Source organism: Cajanus cajan, chromosome 11, assembly GCF_000230855.2.
Source record: "Cajanus cajan strain Asha chromosome 11, NIPB_CcT2T_4, whole genome shotgun sequence".
NCBI classification, from domain to species: domain Eukaryota; kingdom Viridiplantae; phylum Streptophyta; class Magnoliopsida; order Fabales; family Fabaceae; genus Cajanus; species Cajanus cajan.
Genome location: NC_138527.1, coordinates 42,967,875 through 42,991,336, shown reverse-complemented (window position 1 = coordinate 42,991,336; position 23,462 = coordinate 42,967,875). Strand labels below are relative to the sequence as shown.

At 31.4% G+C, this 23,462-nt stretch overlaps 3 protein-coding genes across 4 annotated transcripts; 2 read left to right on the top strand and 1 right to left on the bottom strand.

Moving 5' to 3' along the window:
* Positions 1-227: 227 nt before the first annotated feature.
* On the top strand, positions 228-2,047 carry LDOX (leucoanthocyanidin dioxygenase). The gene is made up of 2 exons (XM_020360413.3): positions 228-833; positions 1,311-2,047. The coding sequence occupies exons 1-2, from the start codon at positions 331-333 to the stop codon at positions 1,873-1,875; spliced, it is 1,068 nt and encodes a 355-aa protein (XP_020216002.1). The 5' UTR covers positions 228-330; the 3' UTR covers positions 1,876-2,047.
* Positions 2,048-10,126: 8,079 nt separating this feature from the next.
* On the top strand, positions 10,127-14,483 carry LOC109801444 (YTH family protein). The gene is made up of 9 exons (XM_020362518.3): positions 10,127-10,287; positions 11,016-11,118; positions 11,592-11,821; positions 11,956-12,207; positions 12,287-12,363; positions 12,446-12,824; positions 13,718-13,774; positions 13,882-13,943; positions 14,023-14,483. Exons 2-9 carry the CDS (start codon positions 11,028-11,030, stop codon positions 14,099-14,101), a joined length of 1,227 nt encoding a protein of 408 aa, XP_020218107.1. The 5' UTR covers positions 10,127-10,287; positions 11,016-11,027; the 3' UTR covers positions 14,102-14,483.
* A 2,031-nt stretch (positions 14,484-16,514) lies between these two features.
* LOC109800554 (subtilisin-like protease 3) lies at positions 16,515-20,908 on the bottom strand. 2 transcript variants are annotated; one of them, XM_083066446.1, is made up of 3 exons: positions 19,465-20,908; positions 17,575-19,019; positions 16,515-17,088 (listed from the first exon to the last, which is right to left on the bottom strand). In XM_083066446.1, exons 1-3 carry the CDS (start codon positions 20,263-20,265, stop codon positions 17,067-17,069), a joined length of 2,268 nt encoding a protein of 755 aa, XP_082922572.1. In that variant the 5' UTR covers positions 20,266-20,908; the 3' UTR covers positions 16,515-17,066. The 2 variants fall into 2 exon arrangements, with proteins under 2 accessions (XP_082922572.1, XP_020216922.1); XM_020361333.3 differs by lacking the exon at positions 16,515-17,088 and having other exon boundaries at positions 17,348-19,019.
* Positions 20,909-23,462: the final 2,554 nt, after the last annotated feature.

The following is a 23,462-nucleotide window of genomic DNA, read 5'->3' as shown; positions in this document are numbered from 1 at the left end:
AGGGAAGTTGATTAAGGTTGATAGAATGCCAAATTAGTGGAAAAGTTAAAGCAAAAGAATTTTAGGAGAGGGTTAGGCAGTTGGGTGTGTGGATCACGTGGTTTAACCAACGGTCGAGCGTTGAGTTTCCGCTTGAGAAGCTGGGCACGTGATTACCCGTACACTAGCATAGCTTACAGTAGCTGAGTAAGGTAACAAATTATATATAGGCTAAGGTGGGGGAATCAGGTCCTCAGGCTCAGAGTGTAGTAAAGGAGAAGGGTACATTACAGATACATAGAGAGAGAGAGAGAGAGAAGTTGGTAACTAAATAATATTATTATTAAAGACATGGGGACGTTGGCTCCAACTCCAAGAGTTGAAACCTTGTCGTGCAGCAAAATACAGTCTATTCCGAAGGAGTACGTGAGACCCAAAGAAGAGTTGAGTAGCATAGGGGACGTGTTTGAGGAGGAAAAGAAAGAGGGTCCTCAAGTTCCAACTATTGACTTGACAGAAATAGACTCTGAGGATGAGTTGGTTCGTGCCAAGTGCCTTGAGAAGCTGAAAAGAGCCGCAGAAGAGTGGGGTGTGATGAACTTGGTGAACCATGGCATCCCCAGTGACCTCTTGAACCGTCTCAAGAAAGCTGGCGAAACCTTCTTTGCACTTCCCATTGAGGAAAAGGAGAAGTACGCGAATGACCAGGTTGCTGGCATGATTCAAGGCTATGGAAGCAAACTCGCCAACAATGCCAGTGGCCAACTCGAGTGGGAAGATTACTTCTTCCACCTCATTTTCCCTGAGGACAAACGCGACTTATCCATCTGGCCCAAAACGCCTGCTGATTATACGTGAGTATACTAACTACTTATCATCATCATATCTCTCAGGAGTCACCACTACTCTCTATCAATAAATATAAAGAGTACAAGGTGTGAAAACAAGATGCTGTTTGTGCCAATTCGTATTACACGAGCTGGTTTTTATAATTTAATACCTGTCCAATGATATTCTATTAAGTAGATACCGAGTAACTTTTTGCAGAATTTGTCGCTATATTAGCATCTTTGATATGAAAAAAATACTTGTTTGGTACGAAAATTAATCAGAAGCGCTTTAACCAATTAGACCCTGTGGGGTTCCAATTGATTCTAGCAGATCCTTTTTAGGTGAATATATAATGATTACGTGCTGATTCCAGCTAGCAATTAATTCCCCTTTATCTTTTCTGTTAAAGGTTAGGTATATTAATTAAGTCCCGACACAAGATATGAATGATATTTAATTAAAAAGAATTTACTTTTATAATGTTTGGTGCATGCATGCAGTGAGGTTACAAGCGAGTATGCAAAGGGACTAAGGGTGCTTGCGACCAAGATTCTGGAGGCACTATCTGTTGGATTGGGTTTGGAAGGAGGGAGGCTAGAGAAGGAAGTTGGAGGAATGGAAGAGCTTTTACTTCAATTGAAGATAAACTATTACCCAATATGTCCCCAGCCAGAACTTGCTCTGGGAGTTGAAGCACACACCGATGTAAGTTCACTCACTTTCCTCGTTCATAACATGGTGCCTGGTCTTCAGCTTTTCCACGAAGGGCAATGGATAACAGCAAAATGCGTGCCCGATTCGATTTTCATGCACATTGGTGACACCATTGAGATTCTGAGCAACGGCAAGTACAAGAGCATTCTTCATAGGGGTTTGGTGAACAAGGAAAAGGTTAGAATATCGTGGGCAGTGTTCTGTGAACCCCCGAAGGAGAAGATCATTCTTCAGCCACTTCCTGAGCTTGTCACTGAAACAGAACCAGCACTCTTCCCTCCTCGCACTTTTGCTCAGCATATTCATCACAAACTCTTCAGAAAGGATAAGGAAGCAAATCTCCCAAACTAAATCCACCACTGCCTCATTCAATCGCTTTCTTGCGTTCTATGTTTTGTCTTATGTATTATTTATGCATGAACTTCTTCTCGCTTCTGTTGTAATAATAAAGTAGGCCATCTATGTGCGTATGGCCTCAGTGTTTTATGTGTCCAGCATTAATATTATTATTCTTGTTTCTATTGATGATTATCCAAATTCAGTTGAACTTCTTGATTTTATTTAGTTATCTTTTAATTAATGAGCAAATTTAAATTATCTATCAAATGTATATTAAAGTACAAAATAAAATATAAAAAAACATGTATATAAAAAGTTAAGAACTAGAAACTCTCGCTTAGTAACTGTCCAACAAAGCTTTCTGTTTCAAAATATATTTTGCAAGTACGCTATAGTAATTTATTAAAAGGAACTTCAGACTTTTTCCTTGAAAACTTTTACGGGTCACCATCATCGCGCCATGTGAAGCTAATAAAAAGGAAGCTTATAAAGTATTGGGGTAATAACGTACCTAAGTCCGGTCTTCCATCTTATCCTACTATTTAACATACCAAAAAAAGTCAAATACATATCTAACCCATTTTCGGGTAGAATAGATTGGAAGAAGAAAAACATTAAAAAAAAAGTAGATATGATTAGTGGAGTAATAGAAAAGGATAAGAGAGAGATAGAGAGAGAGAGAAAAAAAGATATTTTAGTGAAAATGAGATTGAAGAGAAATCAAATACGTAATAAAATATGTTATAAAATGAATAGACCTAATTTTTAATGATTTAAAAAGTTAATCGAACCTCAGTTTTATTAAAAATAGAAAAATATATATTTCTTTTTAAATTTTGAAAATAGCTAAATATATTCTTCATTTTGTATCATATATAAGTGTGATAAAAAAGAATATGTTTTCATCATTTAATGAAAGAACAAAATCAAAATATTTCATAATATTAAAATCAAGCTTCTATATTTAAAGGTAAAATGAAAGTACAATTGTTAGAAGAAAAAAAATTGATTGGCCGTTACATTCTCTTAGTTTATCATTAAAATTTTCTTAAGACGCGACTAATGAAGACGTGATAGTTTTAAGACAGTTTTTAAATAAAATATTTTAGAATCTCTAATTAAAATAAAATTTCATAGTTCATCAAATTAAATAATAAATCAATAATAAATAATGAAAAATTAACAAATAATAAATTAATTAAATGTGATATTTTCTTAATTTTAAAGTTATGTGGTATAAGTTATGACAATTTAGTGTTTCAAAACGTTTTTTTTAATTACAAATTAACTTAAAAAAAACAAATTAAAATATTCTAAAAAATTGATTTGAGTGAGACATATTTGTTTATCCTATTTCTAGGACATGTGAGTTGTATCATTTCATAAATATTAAAATTTTATAAAAATAATCAATATGCTATATTTTCAACAACAACAAAAAGATAAATTCTGATTCTTCTTTATCATTAGAAGATAACTATGGAGTAGAGAAATTAACCACTCTTGTCAAGCCGAATAATAATAATAATTAATAATAATAATAATAATAATAATAATAATATATAAATAAATAAATAAATCCATAATTTTTTTTTCTTTCTCCTTAATTATATTTTAAATTATTTTAAGATGAGATACATGTTTTAAAAATAATAATAATTTGTTTAGTTAATTAAAAACAATTGTTCATGAATATCGTAGTAGTGTGTTAATATTTTTTTTATCCTTATCCAAAAATTTGATTTCAAAGACTGTTTTATTTTTAAAAATAAATATTTATAAGGAATTTTTATTTTTTATTAGATTCTTTTAAGACTTGTGAAAGCTTTAAATTAGGGTTGTTAAAATAGGTTGATTCGACCTGTTTGAACCTCTTTCTATGTGGGTTAGTCTAACTCAATCCACCTATTGAGATGTTCAAAATTTTTCAACTTGATTCACCCACCATGGCTTGGTGAGCTAAACGGGTCGGCCTACCAATCCACCTAAATTTAAAAAAAAATCAATTTAAAATAAACTTCAATATAAAATAATCTCCAATCTAAAATAAAAATTGTCAACCTAAACATCATACACATAATATTAAATGAGTTAATCACCTATACACTGTCAGTGTAAAGTTTTTTTATACTGACAATCAATCAGATCTGTTAATAGTGTCATGTCATTTGTTCATTTAATTAAATTAAAATAAAAAAGGCATTTTTAACAGATATTATTGGTTGCCGGTGTAAAAAAACTTTACACTAGCAGTGTATAAATGATTAACTCATATTAAATTTAATTAAAGAAGTGTACACCTTTAAATAATTAAAATAAAAAGATAAAAATTATTATCATTGAAATGGTTGTTTATCAATATTAAACTTTATTGAAATTTTGAGCAGATAAATTTATAGTAATTTCATGTTATTTAGCATTAACTTTATTTTCATCTACAAAAAAATGATACCTTATTAAAATAATACAAATATAATAACAAATGGTTATGTAGATTATTGGTGAGTTAAACTGATGAAAGTGTAAGTGAGCTAGGTGGACCGCCCAGTCTATCACATATTTATTTCAAATGGATTAAATCGAAAATGGGTCAAGTTAGATTTTATAACTCATTATAAATTTCTTTAATTTTTTTTATCTAACAAAATTTATTTTCAAGGTGGGTTAAATTAGTTCACGAGTCAAAATCTCCTTTTCACAACTTTATTTTAAAGTTTAAACTAAGAAAAAATCTCTCTAAATGGGAAGCGGAGGTATGAATGAAAATAAAATTAAAATCATGAAAATTGGGTTTGTCTTGAAATTTACGGAAACATTAAATTAATAAAAAAGAATAGCTTGTACTAAAAATGTCATGATTTGTAGGTCAAGAATAGTAGTCAAGATTATTGACCAAAACAAAGGTAGGCCAAGATTAGTAGTAGTGCTGTTCATTATCAAAAAAAAATTAAGTAGTAGTGTTGTTGGCCGATCATGATCCTAGTATGTTGGCTAAGTTAATTAACCACGAACTCTTCAAAAAGGATGAGGAAGCTAATCAAGTACTGCCTCATTCAATCGCTTGCTTGAGTAGACTGAGAATGGCATCGCACTTAATTGCGTACGAGTCTTATTCATTAAATTCTTGTGGTTTTAATAATAAAATGATGTTTTTAGTGTGTTAAATTTAAAGTAGATTTATTTTTGATTTTTTAAATTTAAAATAATTGTTTTTAGATTATGTAATTTTTAAAATTTGTTTTAGTCTCTTAGATCACTAATAATATATCTGAAAGTGATAAATTGAGATAATTATACAATATTAGTTAGGTTTAATGTAATGTTTTCATTAACACCAATAAATAGATTTTATGCAACAATATTTTTTTACAGTTTCTCTACCAAAGTATGAGTAAAAGGATTTGTAACACTGTGCTTAAATAAATGGTGAGGGTCTCTGACTAGAGGTTTAGCTGATTCTGAGAAGAAAAATATATAAGGTTTTTAGTTTAAACAAAACTTATAATCTCTTGTTCTTCACAAACCTTAGAAAGAGATTTAGAGAGATAAGTTTTGATTCTTCTTCCTTTCTTCCTTTTAGGTTCCTTTGGAGTGTGAGATTTGTAGCTAATTGTCGAACTCGAAGCTTAAGTGAAAAATCAGAAGGTTGAAGCGGTATGGAGCTTGAAAGCTTAGAGTTCTCCTTTCTTTTCCTTTTCTTTCTTGGTTTCTTGAGGATTGAGATAAAGGGAGCTAGACTCGATTCTTGCTAGTTGTTGAGTTGTATGTACCTAGAATTGCTTTGAATTCTTGACTGTTTGACAAAATCTAAGGTGGGGGTTGATGTGTGTGGATTCTTAGCGTTTTGAGTTCATGGAGGTGGAATTGGGTGGTTCACTTAATTGGTGGTTGCATGTGGTTTTTGATGCCAAAACCAAGTTGTGGGTGTTGTAAATGTATGGTATAATTATTTGCATGCTTGGATTGTTTGTATTTTAGGTCTTGGAGGCAATTTTCATGATCTACAAGTGCAAATTTTTGATACAACGTCAATCGTGCCTTTGTGGGGCTAGTCACAGTTCCAACCAAAGAACTCTGTCTCGATCATGTCAGGCGCATGATCAATGGCACCAAATGTGAGAAGAAAGATTCGTCTTGGGCTAGGATGATGCCAAGTGTGGTTCAAATGGTGTCGTGCATGAGAGTAGAGGAAAGTCTTTGACTTGATGATGTCAAACGTCACTGAGGTGACGTTGGACATGAGTTAGGCAGAAACTTTTTGCCCGATATAAGGCCGGACATGAATTTTGTCACACCAAGTGTGAGATTCTAGAGGATCTCCATCTCAATCATGCTGGGCATGGTTTAGATGGCGTCGAACGTGAACGAGATAAAGAACTCCTTGTCTTGATAGTGTCGGACGAGAAGCATGTTGTGCTAGGCGCGGGAGGCCTATATGATAAGTTGAGGTTTTGGTGATGTTGTATGATGAATATGAATATATGTTTTAAGTTTTATTGCACGTTTTATAATGTATGATGATTGTTTTAATGTCATATTCTCTTAACTATTTTATTAATAAAAAAATATAAAATCTTGTTAAGATAAGTGTCACGATGAAATTTTTTAATAATATAAATAATGTCTTCAGTTTTAATATTAGTATTGTTATTATTATAGCATGTACATATATAGAGTGACATGGTCCATAGTATGTGGGGTGAGTAAAGAAATGAAGCAACTAAAAGTTTAAAACAATTGGATGGACTCTCATCTGTTAATTCACTCCACACAATCATCATGCTTATCCATTAAGTTGTAGCCCATTTTCGTTACGAATCTCAACCCTTGAAAATATTTTATTTTGTATTATAAAATATGCTTTAGAAAATTACTTCACCATTAAATGGAAAGTGCATCTTGTGTTGACCGGTAGAAGAACCACCGTTCTACTAAGTACGAACGAACTCCTATAGTCACATGCAAATGTCCCTGCTCTTCACGGATCCGATAGCTCATAGCTCTAGGTCACTCGGGCTAATTTTTTTTAAAAATCAAAACTAATAACTACCATCATATATATATATATATAACAAAAATATAAATATCCAAAATAATTATTAGTAAATTCAATATATAAAATTAACAAATATAAAATATAATATCTTTAAACATATATTAATAATTTAATTAAAGTAAGGGGAGTGTATTTGTATACTTTTATTATAATGTAGGTCTGCTCCTTATTATATACAGGACAAAAGAAAATGTTATAATTTATTTTATATTCAATATAAAAGAATTTTCATGGAAAAATTAAAATCGTAAATCACTTTATAATAATATAAAAGAATTTCAGAACGATAACAGCATTAGGTAATTGCAAAAGGTGAATTATTCACGTGAAATTAAGAAAAAAAAATTCGAGACTTTTTAAATAAAAAAAAAATATATTTAAAAAAAAATCAAGTAAAGATAATCATATTAAATTTTCCATTAGTAAAAAAACGATTAATGGGAGTAGACATTCAATTTATAGCAATAGGAATCATGAAAATTCAAATTAAGAAAATAAAACCCGTCTCAATGAAGTTTTTTTAAATAAACATATTTAAAAAAAAACATATATCTCGTTATATCTTAAAAAAAAAATGTATGTTTTTGTTTAAAAAAAATGAAGAAGAATAATGCTACCCCACCCACCCTATTCCACACATCGGAATCTATTATTTTCTTCTATATTCCTTTTGTTGTGATATTTCAGGTCACTTTTATTTTTTGTATTTATGTATATTATTATTTTTATTTTTTTATGTTTATTTGTTTTAAACCTTTATGTTATTTTTATATTTATTTATTCATTTATACATGTTTTTATTATATTTTATTTCCTCATTTTATTTCCTCATTTTTCTGTGTTTTTTTTTAATTATATATAGATCTATCATAATATTTTTTTTTATATGACACTCTCCTACATGCATATTTAAATAAATATAACGATTATTAAAATAAAATGTAGAAATATAGTATTTTGGATTTTGAGGGAAATAGAAAAAAAAAATCAGAGAGAAAAAGAAAAACAAATAAGGAGGAACAAAAATTTTGGAAAGGAGAAATGAAAATTTCTAAAAAGAATAATAAAAAAATTATAGAATTTTTTAAATTAAAAAATTTTAAAAAAATTATACTCATAACATGCTTCAAACATGAATATTTTTCAATAAGATTTCACATAAGTTAGTAATAAGTTATATTTAACGGTTTATTAAAATAAGTTCAAAATATTTTATAAGTTACTCATAAAATATTTTATATCTTTTTTCAAACACTTATGTGATAATATCATATAAATACAAATAAGTTATCTATAAACTCTTTCAAATAAAGTCTTTATCCATTTTTATAAATCCCTCTTGTAATTGACAATTGCATTAATTATATATATTTTATAAGATAATTTTATTTAATCAATAATTTTTTTAGACAAAAGATAACAAATGCTTGAAATTAATTGGATAAAAACTTTCTTTCTCTCTTATTAAGATTGGAGAAGATAAATAGAAAGGTAGATATCACTTTTAAACATTAATTATTAGGTGTGAAATGATGGAAGAGATAATTTAAGAGATGTTAAGGATAATTTTGAAAAAATAATTTAAATTATTGATAAATTTAATGCTTGTAACTAAAATTACTAACTTTCTTAAATGATGTAATTAGTTGTACAGGTCTTATAATTAAGATATTTGAACATATAAATTATAGGATTAAATATTTTTTTGATACTCAAAAAATTGACTCTATTTGATTTTAGTCCCTAAATATATATTTTTTTATTTTAGTCATCCAAATTTATACAATACCTATTTTTAATCATTTTTTAAACACCGTTAACTTTTTGATATTCAAATAGGTCACCTTAACACTCAAATTATTATTAATTTTATTGACATGAAATATTTTTAATTTAAAATATTATTTATTTTAGGATTAAGTTAAGATTTAGTACAAAAAGTAATTTTACATTTTAAAATTTTCACTATTCAAAACACATATATAAAGGTTTCAATAATTCATTTTTTACTTGAACAAAGTCTCCTACAAGCTCTAATAAAATATTCTCATAAACTCAAATAAGTTTTTTTTTCTCTACCCTCATCATCGTGTTCATAAGCGTTTAGTTTTATGCATTTGTTACAACCCTTTAAACTCCAAATGCCCTACTTTTAGACGATACCATTTCATACTAAGCGACTCTCAAAATTCTTAACACGCTAATTACTCTAAATAATGCTCATTCTTATGCCTTTCAAAAGTAAGAGGCTCTTGACTTCCTTTGCTGAGGGTGAAAGCAAAATAGAAAAATAAAAAATAAAATAGAGTACTTCTAAAACTTTTATATTTTGGTCCAAGGGTGAATAGTAACAAATTTTAAGTATAAAATTTGTTTTTACCTTAAATCTTAACTTAATCTTAAAATAATTAATATTTTAAATTAAAAAAAATATATCAATAAAACTTATGATGATTTGGGTGTTGAGGTGGCCTATTTTAACAAAAAAGTTAACTATATTTAGAAAAAAATTTAAAAATAGGTGTTTCATAAATTTGGAGGACTAAAATCAATATATTTTTAGGGACTAAAACCAAATAAAATTAATTTTTAGAGGATAAAAAATATATTTAATCCTAAATTATATTTAAAATTTGTATAAATAATTTTTGAAAAAGATATAACATTTCCCTATTAGATCAACCCTTATAAAGATAAAATGATACCTCTTGTTTTGATTCTATTCCTTAGGTGTGATCGAACCCTAAATCTTAATTTTTTTTTTTGATTTCGAAATCTTAATTTGAACTACTTAAAGAAAGATTTTCATCTTAAATTATATTTTTGATATAGAATAAAAGAATTATGTTACCTTTCCATAATCACATATAAATTATATTTTTATTTAAGATAAATAATTTATATTATATATAAGTCTATTTTTAATCATTAATAATTTTTTTAAATATTAAATTTTTAATTCATAAATAAATGTCAGAAATAAAATTTTTGAATCGATTAAAAAGTTAAAAAAATTAAAAAACCGTTCCTATTGAAAAAAAGTCTTTTAATTTTTTTTTTGACATAATATAATTGTCTACATTTAATATATTGGAGATTATTTTAAATACAATACACTTATTTAATTAATAATAAATGGATAAAAAAAGTTTAAAGAAGAGAGAATACTAATATAAATGGATAAAAAAGATTTAATGAAGAGAGAGAAAATAGAAAAGTGAGAATAAACACTTGGAAAAAAGGAAAGGCAAAGAAGAAATGCAGTGAGTCGAAGATGAGCAATAACGATAAGGATAGATAGAAAGCAGGCAACGCGGCAGCTACCAGCGACTGTTCCGTTCCGACGCCACACTCCGCTCTTCTACTTCGTGAGTCTCTTCTAACTTGGAATCCATATATTTTCCGCTTTATACCCAAACGGAATGTGACGGATTCAGTACCTCTGCTTTCACTTTAAGCATTGCACATATTGTTAGCTTTGCTACCGTTTCGCTGTTTTAGGGCTACGCTAGGTTAAATTGTTAATGCTACCTTTTATTCTTCTTCTACTTCACATTGCACGTTACTTCATCATCAATCATGCCGTACTTAGGACTCAGGGATATGTTGCTTGTATTTGCTTCAACTTTTCTAATTGATACTCTAATGAATTCTTTTAATACCTAAGAGCAGGTGTGTGGTTGTTTTGGCAACTTAGGATGAAGATTAAAGATCAAGTTTCTTAGTAAAATTAATACATAAAACTTTCCCCCCAAATTTTAACCGGGCAACAAACATAAGTACATAACCCTAGTGGTTGTTAAGGCTGCTGATTTTGCCATGAGATGGGCAGAAGCAGAATGATAGTTTTAATATTTCATATGAATGAATATGCTGAAAGGAACGCATCTGGGTTATCTGCTTTATTTTTTCGAAACCATGTTACTAAGTTTAGCAGCCCAATTATTTATCAAAATTGGTGTTGCAATCCATTTTTTCTGCATATTCGTGTTTACTTTTTAGTTTTTACTGTTCTCTTCATTTTTCCAGGTATTGGATCGTTGTAATGTAATGTCTGTTATGCACTCTGATTTTTACTTTCATTATTGTATGACAGATTTTTTCGGATATGTCTTCTGATAGTGCAAAGGAAAATGCATCAGTAGTTGATTCATCAGTCTCTGAATGGAGGCATGACATTGGAAATTCAGATGATCCAGGTTTTCATAATGTTTCTCTTGTCATATGCTATCATGTGAATTAAGTAACTTACATTGTGGGGGAAGATATGGAATTATAAAGGTTATAAATTTAATATTTCAAATCATCTTGAGTAATAAAACAAAATAATGGACACAAAAAAGAGTAATGCACCCCCCTCTGCCCACTCTCTCCTTTCTACTGTTTTCTTGAACTTCCAATGTTGAACCACATTTTCAATCCATCAAATCTCACAAATCCAAACATACCCTTAGTTAGCAAAATTTTCTTGCAGTGTCCAGATGATCATTGACTTTGGCATGGGTAGTGATGAGTGGAATAGCGAGTTTATAATTCGCTAAAAAACATTTCATAGATGCATGTATGTCTCTATTTATTAACACAAATACGTGCATGTGAGTTTTTTTTTTTCCTTTGCATTATTTTCTTTCTTCTATTTTGAGTTCTGATTTTTCTTTGATCCTTTTGTTAGAGAGCTCTGGATACAAATTCAATGAAAACATTAATCAAACTAGGACACATACAGTGGGCCACTCTCATGGGAAGATTGGGCACCCAACAGGAATTGGAGTGGAAAAATGGCACAATATTAAATATTTTATTATCAAGAGTTTGAATCATCAAAACATCCGTTTGTCAATTGAGAAAGGAATTTGGGCTACTCAAATCATGAATGAACGGGTTCTAGAAGAAGCTTTTCATGTAAGAAACTTCCTTTTTTGATTTCAAATCATATTGTTGAAATTGTTCTATACTTTAGGGTCTGTCTAGTATTAGTAAATGAATTACAATAAGACGAAGATAACTACTTTGAGGATTATTTGCATATTTTGCAGAATTCAGGCACTGTAATCCTCATATTTAGTGTCAACATGAGTGGTTCCTTCCAAGGGTATGCACAAATGATGTCCTCCATTGGAAGGGGCAGAGACAATGTTTGGAGTGAGGGAACTGGCAAAAGTAATCCATGGGGTCGAAGTTTTAAGGTCAAATGGCTGTGTTTGAATGATTTACCTTTCCACAAGACTCTACATCTCAAGAATCCATTGAATGACTACAAGCCTGTCAAAATTAGCAGAGATTGCCAGGTTTTCTTTCATTTTTCCCTTTTGTACCTTTGAAATTTGTACGTATATTATTTGACTCTGAGTCAAGTGCTTTTTCTAGGAGTTATCTCCAGACATTGGTCTAGCACTTTGTGAACTCCTTGATGGTAAGAATGATATGGATGGCCTGGTGACCAGGTAAATTTTGTAGAGGTAAAAATATTGTGTTTTCATCTGCATTTAGAGAAGCCTTGCTGCTTATTGGTTTTTGCATGTGTAGTTCATCAAGGGACGAATTTTCTTTGAAGGGGTATTATGCAAATACTCCAAGTTCAACAGGAGATGAAGACTGTAACTTTCCTCCACTGCATTTGTCATGGTCAATGCCCCTGCCTTATTCTTCCGCGTTCTACCAAAATCAGCCTGAAGTAAATAAATCTCATTCAGTACACCAGAGATTCAGTGGGTCAATGTTCACTGAAATATTGCCAACCACTTCTGAGTCATCACAAGTGTCGGGGGTTAAACGTTCTCATTTTAGTGAGCATATTCCAAAACGACAAATGAGTAAGGATGAGGCTTCTCAATTTGATTTATGGGGTCTATCTTCGTGGAGCCCTTTAGCTAGTACCCTAAGCGAGGATGATTTTCTTGATATGGTACTGGGAATTTATCTTTTCTCCTCTAAGCAGTTATTTTGTTTTGTTGTCCTTTTTTTTATTTATAAATGTTGTTTAGCTGCCCTTAAGAATCTTCCTTAGGGATTTTCTGCAAGCATATTGATTTGGCGAAGTCAAAGCCAATAATATTTGAAGATTTTTTTTTTTTCTGAAAAGAGATACTTTATTTTGATTGCACCTGTTCTTAAACTGGAAGAATCTCCCACTAATGTCTAGAATGAAATATAGAATCGCTATTTAAGCAGCCTCCTGATTTATGAAAAATTTTAAGAAAAAAAAATTAAATCATATTAATAAGGCTTTGCTCTTTCATTATAATCACAATAAATGATTTTTTTCTAATACCGCTTTTTGAGCACACTGATCAGATCTGGTTAGACAGCATAGGTTGTATCAACTTGTCATTTGGATTATATCACTGGGCAGCTGAAAAGCACGTGAAGGTGGAGCTAGCAAGTTCTCCAATCTCCACTTTTTATCCATCCTGCAACCCTCAATGTACTTGCTTATTGGAATTTTGGTGTCTCTGTCTTTTGTTTAATTGATGCTCTAGAAATGAGATTTTCCAGTTTTAATTTCTTTAAGTATAGGAATCATTTTTGTGTTGATGCCCTTCAAATTCTTCACTCCCTTGTTCCTACATCCCAAAGAAGAGTTGGAAGGCTCCTGCTGTACCATTACTGGGAAAGAATTGAGTTCCCAGATAGATTTAGGTCTTGGAGCTATTGATCAAAATTTGTTTCCTGAGGCTTCCCATTGAAAGGGTTTTTGTTGTTTGAGCTGTGCATGCTTATTTATATAATTGGTATATCATTCGTTTCTTAATGCAAGTTTCTTCTGCTAATTTTGATTGTGTGCTGTGTTGGTTGCAGTCCTATGAAGAATACCTGGAGGTCCATAGCAGATGCAGGAAACAGTTACGCATCAGTGTTAGTATTTAAATCATTATCATTTTGCAATTTTCGTGTTTCTTTATCTAGACATGTATCCATCACAGTCAAAGGGAACCATAACCAAGCCCTCAAAATTCTTTCAGGCAACTAAACCATCTAGGAAACAACTAGAATCGTCGAGAAGTAATTCACATGAGGATGATAGGTGAATATCTTTCCTGTTGCCAAATTCCAAATCATACGTAGTCAATTCAATGATTTCATGGCTAGTTTGTATTTTGCAGGAATTTAGAAGACGAGGTTGATAGAGACAGGAGCAACTCTCATGGGAGGATACATCAGTCATCTTTGCCATGGATATAACTGCTCCTCCAATATGGAAACACATTAACTTTTCGTCAGCTAAATTTTGCACATGGGTTGTGGTGTTGTCATCTGGAAGGAGGACCTTTTCCTGCTTTTCAAAAGCAAATACAAAATGGAAGTTAATTGTAATTTGCCTAAAATTAGGACTTGATATTGAGCCTCGTATTAATGCGATTCAAACCGAGGTTAGTTTGAGGCTTGTTTATCAATTGTACAAAATTTAGATTAGATTTGATCAAAACACACCTTGTGTGTATATAATACTAGATTTTACACCCACCCGTGTAATGCATGGGATATTATACATTATTTATTAATAAATATTAAAATGTCAAATAAATATTATATTAATAATTTATAAAAATATTTTAATTGATTATACTTTATTGTATGATATTGAAAAGATAAGTAAATCAACCTTTTATCTCAAAAATATATTTAAATCAGGTGAATAAAAAATTATTATATATTTTAAAAAAATAACATTATAAATATGTACTTTGTTGTCATAAAATTGTAGATTGATTATAAATCTTTTACATGATTATCTTTGCAAACAATATTAAGTAATACTCGTCCCTGTCAGTAGTAATATAAATTCTAATTTATGTATATCTTTTAAAATCAATGTATATTATATAATTGTTATTTAATATATTTTTGAAGATTAATATACCCATTTTTACAACGTTGCACGGGAACATACAAAATTATTAATAAATAATATGAAAATTATATTGAGCAAATATAATTTTAATAAAAATTAGATATCAGTTGAATTTCAATTATACTTTATTATATTGGAATTGAATCGATCAATACAAAATAAAGTTTTCACTAAATATATTTTTGTTATTTGAGATTGATAACCAAATCAAATATATTTGTGTTAAAGTAAAAATATATATAAATATTGAGTAATTTTAAAAGTTAGTTTTTCTCAAAAGAATGAATTTGAAACTTAGACTAAACAAGAAAAAGGTTTTGCTTAAAAAGATATTTTTAAATTTAATTAACAATGAAAATAGATTTGTAAAGAAAAATAATTGATTAAATTGTTTCTCCCAATTTACAATGCTACTCTTGTTTCTTTACTGTTGTCTCTATCATAAAATGTATGGCAAATTACATTACTCTGAAATAATTTTTGTCAAATACTAAATGATTGCACCACTCTGAAATAATTTTTCTCAAATAATAAATGATTGTTTCTCTCAACTAATTCTTTCCCTCAAATCCTTTCTATGCTACAACCAATGTTTTGGAATATGTTGCAAAATTTCATATGCTTAATTATCATATCTTTTTGTTGATTGGAAGGGCATTTTTGTAGCAAACCATGCAAGACCTTGATGAGCTCGTGTACCTAATTGGAACGACATTCTTGTAGCATGTTTTTGCAAGACCAAACTTACCAAGATCTGCATAAATAATCTTCATGTTATTTAGTGCCTACAAAATATTGCAACATATAATCAAGTGACAGTAAAATACAGACTTGATTAATAATAGAGATAGTGGTAGCAATCACAAAAGCCCCAACTTTTAAGAAAACTGGTCATTAAAATACACAAGTTTGATAATGCAAGAAGAATACAGAACTTTAAATCGGAACTATGGACCATTCTACATGGATTGCGCATTCTAGTTAATAGGAATTTGGGTTGTCAGGTGATAATTGAGTCGGATTCTTCCACTGCAGTGAGGCTTGTTAATGAAGGTTGCTTTGGTTCTCACCCATATTTTGACCTTGTTCAAGAGATAAGAGAGCTGAGTAATCAATTCTCCTTGCTTTCATGTTACCATATTTTAAGAGAAATTAATTTAGTTGCGGACATTCTTGCTAAGCGCAGGATGGTTTTAGAGAGGAAGACTTTTTTATTTACGAGTCTCTTCCGTCTTTTATTTATTACTTGTTATTAGCAGATAATTCTGTTTTTCTTTTAATTTATTGATTATTTGATTGGGCTTTAACCCCCTATCTTACAAAAAAAAAAAAAAAAAATCCTTTTCATAAACGAGGAAGTTAATTATATTTATATCCTGTTGTACTAAAGGATATATCCATGTTAGTTTAACCTTAACTTACCAAAATCCATCAACTTCATTTAAGAAAATAATATCACTTGTGAACGGTATGTATAGCTATTTTTATAATAGTTGTAGGGAGGTCTTTTTACATTGCATACAGGCAGGTAAACACCATGAAAAATACCAGTGTTTGACCACATAATCCAAAGAACTATTAACCGATAAAAAACTTATCAACAAATAAATACTAAGAAAATAATAAAAAAATTCTATTACTTTTTCGCGTGTTGAATCTTTCTGAAACACAAAAACATAATAGCGAAAAATGATATTCTCTGCTAAAACATAACATAACTGTTTTAAAACTTACAGTAAGAGAGTTCTTTATCAGACGTCATAAAAAAATTAATGGTCGATAAATATGAAAGAGAAAACGTACTAGAAAAATATAAAAGATTTAGGATGCACTATTTTTAAATCTTTAATACCTAAAAAAAAGAAAAATAATGATAAACAACACATAGTTATTGATTAAAAAACGTAATTTTACATTAAACAGCCGCATGCCTTCTACTTCCCTTGCCCTGGAATATATATCCTCCTTATTACACCTTCCTTGGATTAAAACAATAAAAGAAGAAAAAGAAAAGGAAGTCTTTTGAGATTGAAATTTCAAAATCCAAAAATTTAAACAGCGGAAGAACAAAACCCATTAATTTTCAAGCATTAATCAAGCACAATATTCATCAAATCACCAATTATGTGCAGTTCCAAAAGCAAAATATTAAGAAAATAGTCTACCGCGTAGTTCATTTTCTTTTCTACTTCATGCATTCCCTCTGGAGAAGAAGTCTGGATCTTCTTAAAGTCTGTTTGGAATTGAATAACCGTCACCGAAAGGAAGAGGCAAAATCAGGATCGCCAACCACTGCTAACCCCATTCTCCACTTTCCCTGCAGCAAGACACAATTCCAATCGGTTGACATTTTAAACACATAAAAAAATTCAAACATTTCATCCCCTAATATTCTTTTATTCCAACAATAGACTTCGTTGTTTCGGCTTTGGTGTGCTGCAGTAAGACCAAAACTTATTTATCTAACAGAAAAACCCCTTTTGAACTTGGTTGAACAAAATAAGACTTGATTGGTTCTACACACAGTCGCATTTCTCTTAACTAATTTAACATAAACACTATAAGGAGAATACCAATGAATCCCATAACCAATAATTTCATATTATTAAAAGAGTTACAGTTGAAATCAACATTTAACAAAGTGAAATAAGCTCTCAGATGCTATTGCACTGCATCTTTGGAGAGTTATGATTCTAATCTTTATTCCTTTAATACAAAATAACATGATGCTCTAACTTGTCCAAAATTTCACTTGAAGATGACAGCTATAGGGATGCTAACAGAGTAATTGCTAGATACCCACCTGATAGACCCCTGAGCAAACGAGTTATTCCCTCTATTCTTTTTGTCTTCAGGGTAAAATCCAACCGCGTATGTAACCTTCTGCTTCACCTCCGTGAATGTTATGTGACTAGGGCTTATGCTCATTCCCACTGCCAAAGGAGCATTAACTTCCACAGAGTAGGTTATGTTGGCAGGTCCAACATTTGTGAGCGTTCTCGTGTAGAACAGTGAAGTTGATCCCAACAGAATAGAAAACGAGGGATAGTTGAGTTGCGCTTGCTTTATGCTTTTTACCTCCGAGCATTTCACCTTCTGGTTCAAAATCAGTCCAACTTCTTTGTCAGTGTAGTTCAAACCACACAAATAGGGAATGTAATCATTTGGTTGAATATCATAAACAAGCCCTGGATCATTGGCCTTCAAAGGGTTAACATGTCCAGCACCTGTGGCAAATATGTCAGCAGTTAGAAGCCTTTGGTCCAATATGGGTTTGCCTCCAAGATTCACTGTGTTAGCAGTGGTCATGATTGCTGATTTTATTGCAGCAGGAGACCAATCTGGATGAGAGTTTTTAAGCAAAGCTGCAATGCCACTTAGATGAGGGCATGACATTGAGGTGCCTGAGATTAGGTTGAATGGAGGAACATTGTTGTCCAAAGACACAGGCCATGCAGCTAGAATGTTCTGTCCTGGTCCTATGATGTCTGGCTTCAGAATTCCCGGGCTTGCAAAACTTGGACCTCTTGAGGAAAAGGAAGTAACTGCGGGTGCAAGAGGATTCCCAATAACTGTTCCACGGAACAAAATTGTTGCTGTTGGTGTTGATGTTGAGTTTATGTAATATTTTATGCCTAACCCAGCAACGTAGCTCACGTGTGTAGCAGGGAGAACGTGAACATCAGCAGTGGGATTGAACTCTTCAATTTGTGAGTTCATAAGGATCATGGCTGCACCACCAGCGTTCTTAACTTCTTGTCCTTTGTCTATTCTTCTAACAAATCCACCTACCTCACACAACACTACCTTTCCCTTCACATCCACGTTCTCTAAGGATCCTAGGGCACAAAATTTAGATGACTCGTTTCCATTTGCACCTGCATACACAAGAGGGAGTAAGGTGGACGTGAAGTTGTTGGGTTGATACACTGATTCCCCGTTAAACACTTCCCCGTTGCCAAGTTTTGCCGTTGCTACAATTCTTCTGTCAATGGTGCTGGCACCAACGGTGAGAATCCATGGAGCCTCGTTAGACAAAGTATAATAACCTGGACCGCCGTTAGCAGCTGAACAACTAACGAAGATTCCCTTCTGAATTGCACTGAATGCACCAAGTGCAATAGGGTCGTCAAAGAAAGGAGCAGAGGGTCCCCCAAGGGAGAGAGAAAGTACATCCACGCCATCATCAATGGCAGTGTCCATTGCAGCTAGTATTGCACCTTCAGAACAACCAAAGAGGTTACAGACCTGTTGATACAAACAAATTCCTATATTATTAGAATAAGAGGATAAGGATAAACATAAGTCTCACATTTAGAATAAGAGAATAAATATATGTGCTACATTACTATAATATAAGAATAAATATGAATTTATAAATACATAAAAAGTGTTTTTTTTTTCGTCCCTGGAGTATGCAGGACTGATAGCTGACTCTAAGATTTAACGTGGCTGCATACACAAGGCAAGATTCAAACGCCTGACCTTGCTTAAACGTGGATCAACTCCTGCCGCTGAACTACACGCTTAGCACATAAAGTGTTCATCTTATGAAATATTTTTAATGATAACTAAAAATAAATCTATTATAATTTAAAAGTTCAAAAGAATAATATTATATCGATATAGAGATTTGTGCGAATATTTGATAGACAACAAGATATCAAATTAATACAAAACAACCCATCAATACCTTGTAAATTGCCAAGTGTGCATCCGGTGCCATGCCAACTGCTGTACCCTTAGCATTGCCATAGACATTGGCACCTTGGACAGATCTTCCAGCTGCTGTGCTTGCTGTGTGGGTCCCATGACCAACATCATCCAGTGGAAGGGTTAAATTAGGGTTTTTGACAAAGTTTCTTGCACCAATGAGCTTGTTGTTGCAAATCTTCCGGCCTGAGAATTCACAGTGGCCATTCCACTTTGCTGGTGGAAATGGCATTCCTTCATCAGAAAAAGAAGGGTGGTCAGGCGTTATTCCTGTATCAAGAATTCCAATTATGATGCCTTTGCCAAAATTGGAGTTGGACCATAATCCTAGTCCCTGTTGCAACCCCAAGAAGCTTGGAGTGTGAGTAATGTGCAAGGAAAAGGTCCTTTCAGGACGGGCTGACACAACCTCCTCTTTCTCTTGAAGAGCTTTGGCTTCTTCTGGGGTCAATTTCACGGCAAATCCATCCACCACGTTGCGGTATGAGAAAGTGATGCGTTGCTGGTTCTCAGTTTTTGCACTAGCTGGCAGAAGGGAACGGTACCAACTTTGCAGGTCCTTGGACTGAAGAGCATCATCATCCTGAGGCTTTTTAACACGAACAATATAAGTCAATAAGTTGCTTTCAGCATCGAGTTTCTCTGTTGGCAAATAATGTTCATCATTTGCTTTCACAAATTCTGGATTTTGGTGTGCTGAAGTTGGACATACACTAATTGAGACGAAAACAAGAGCAAGAGCAAGAGGCAATGCAAGTAATACTTGGTTGGTTATGGTCATGATGGGGAATTAAGAATCAGAAAATTGGTGGTTCTTGGATTGCTAGTAACTGGGTTATCCATGTGGTTATATATACTATGAAGTACATGGGTGTTAACGATGGCTATAAGGAATGTTAAGGTAGGCTTTCCTCGAGCATATGCCATTGCCATGGTGTATATACACATATGCAGCTAGTGACTAGCTGGTTAGAAAATATCAAGGTGAGAAATTATCACGTAAATTAAGGCAGTTGCATGGTGATACCCGCCATCCGCTATTGGTTTGTCTGGTCTCCAATCTAGGTGACATTAGAAACAATGCATTTCCTTTAGTGCAAGTTTTGTTCAGGGGTACTAAAATTCTTTGTGACTAGGACCACATAAACGATAACATGTGTTAATTTTGTCGGAACTTATATTTTTTAAGAATATTTTTATATTTACTATTTAACCCTCGTTAATTTTTAACCTTTTAAATAATAGTCCATAGCTTATTTAAATATATTTTATCTTCTTTATCTCTCTGCTCTTTCATTTTCATTTTTCCTTTTCTCAGTGGCGCATCTCTGGGAAACACCTCCCATTCTCTCCTTCACTGCTGGACAAACCATTCTTCCTACGAAAAATACTATTTGCTTCTTCTGTCTGTTTCACCTATGATTTTTTGTTATTCTCTCTTTCCGCTCACCTTCCATTCTCTGGTACTGGATAAAAAGGGAAACTGCGTTTCTGGCTGCGACAAAGAACGGCATCGTGGAGATCGTGTTCGCGGTTTAGGCCAAAATACCGAGCACTGTGCACGAAACCAACTCCAACAACGAAAACGTGTTGCTGGTGGCAGTGAAGAACAGACAAACCAAGGTTGTTGAGGTGCTGAAGAAGCATTTGGATAAGGACCTGTTTGGAAGAGAGAAGAGAAAAAATGAAAATGAAAGGGCAGGAAGACGAAGAAGATAAAGAATATTTTAATAGACTGGGGGCTATTATTTAAAAGTTTAAAAATTAACGAGGGTTAAATAACAAATACAAAAATATTCTTAAAAAATATAAGTTCTGATAAAATTAACACATGTCATCGTTTATGTGGTCCTAGTCACAGAAGATTTTGGTACTCCTTAAACAAAACTTGCACTAAAAAAAATGCCTAGAAACAAAGTCAAAGAACTTGGTGTAAAAGTATTGCTATTACGTTATGCTCTATTCTACTGCCGGTCAGAGAGAGAAGATCACAGCAATTAATTATTTGCATTGGGAAATCAGGGTCTACACATTTGACACTTTCTTTTAACCTTTTTTTTTTAACCTTTTTTTTTAACAACAGAAAAACATGATATTAAATGTTTGGATAATGCATTTAAACATCCTGTGTTTGTCAACAAAGGCTAATAAGTAATAACATAATAAGATTTCACCAAATAAAAAACATGCCTTAAAATTAAGGGATCTATTATCAGAAAGATAAATTAAATTAGAAAAATGGAAGTCTGTTTTATGGTTACAATTTTATTCAAATAATAATAATTTTATTCTCGCTGTACTTACTCATAACATTTTTTATATATCTCATTCAATGTCTATCTCTCTTCATTGTATCACTGATTTTATCTCACACTTCTTTTCTTAATTTTTTATTTATCTATATCTTCTTATTGTAAAATGTTTGGGAGAAGATGATTACTCCTCTTCACTTTTCAGGCAATGGTATAACAACCGAAAATGGCCGCTACCCCGTTGTTGGTTTGCGTGGTCGCTAATTTGGGTGACATTGGACACAACTCACTGAAGTTCATGACTATGTGAAAAATGGCATCAGGTAAGCTCTATTTTACAACCGGATCGATGTGATTGATGAATGATGAGAGATGTTATAAATCGACTATAAATGAGAATAATTCTCGCTTGAGTTAACTCTAAAATTGAATTAATTAAGCCAGCAACTAAATTTTAAAACAATATATAAATTTATCTTAATAATTATTGTTGGATTTATATATTATCACCAGATAATATGTAGATATTTAATCTTAGTTTACAATGTCTATTTTTTTTATTTGAGTATTATATGGTCAAAATAATGTATATATAATAATGTTCATATATTGAGATTATAAGGTTTAAATTTAAATTCTAAGAAGAAGATTGATTTAAGCTTAACACTAAATTTAAAATTTGCATATATTTAGTTTGACGTTAGATTCTCTTGGATTATACTAATGTTAATTTGATTTTAGGTAAAAAAAAAAATTATGTTTGGTTTTGTCGGAATGTTAATTTTTCATTGGATAAAAAAATTCATATTGAATTTTCCTATTAACTTACTAATTTTATAATTAAATATCTAAATGTAAATTATATCACTTAAAATTAATTTCTTTTAAAATTAATTTTGTCAATGTTGATCCAAAAATACAAGAAGATAACTCTTAATTAGTGACTACGTGTATTGACTATTGAGAAATCAGGCATTGACTATAGAAACATTCGACACATTTGACATTTTCTCTTTAACATTATCTTTTTTTTTTTAATTATTATTATTATTATTATTATTAATGCTAACTAGCATAGGATTTCAACAATTTTTCTTCTTTATTATCAAATATTAAAAAAGAAAATAAATAAGTTACCTATACATTCTAAGTAAGTTGATATCAACTTTGTCCTGGTCTTTCTTTCTTGCTCTCTTTAATTAGAGGTTTAGATCGAATGCTTTTATCTCATTAGTGTGTTAAAATTAACATATGAACTCTTGGACTTTTATAACTGCTGCCTTTGTCTTGCACGTCCCATGTAAATCTTTCTTTCTCATAATGGAAATGACGAGATTACGAAGCAACGTCGATCTTCTCATGCCAAGGGTTTTTTTTTGTTAGTGAGCTCTCTTTACGATATGTGATAACTCTCTCAAACAAATTATTTTTAACACATTTTTTACTATTAAATAAAATTTATTAAAAATTATAAAATTAATAAGAAAGAAATTTATTAAATAATAAGTGAGAGATATAAAAATTTGTAATTTTTTGAATAAATTACTGTTAGTAATAAAGAGTATGTTAAAAATAAAAATGAGTGGTTTAACATTTTTTCATTTTCGTGCATCGAACTTGTCAGAGCTAATGCGATATTGGCCGGTTACTTAATGGTCAAGAAAACCTAAACTTGTGGTCCTAGTTAGAGACGACCGGCGATTTCAAAGTAGAATTCCACCTATGA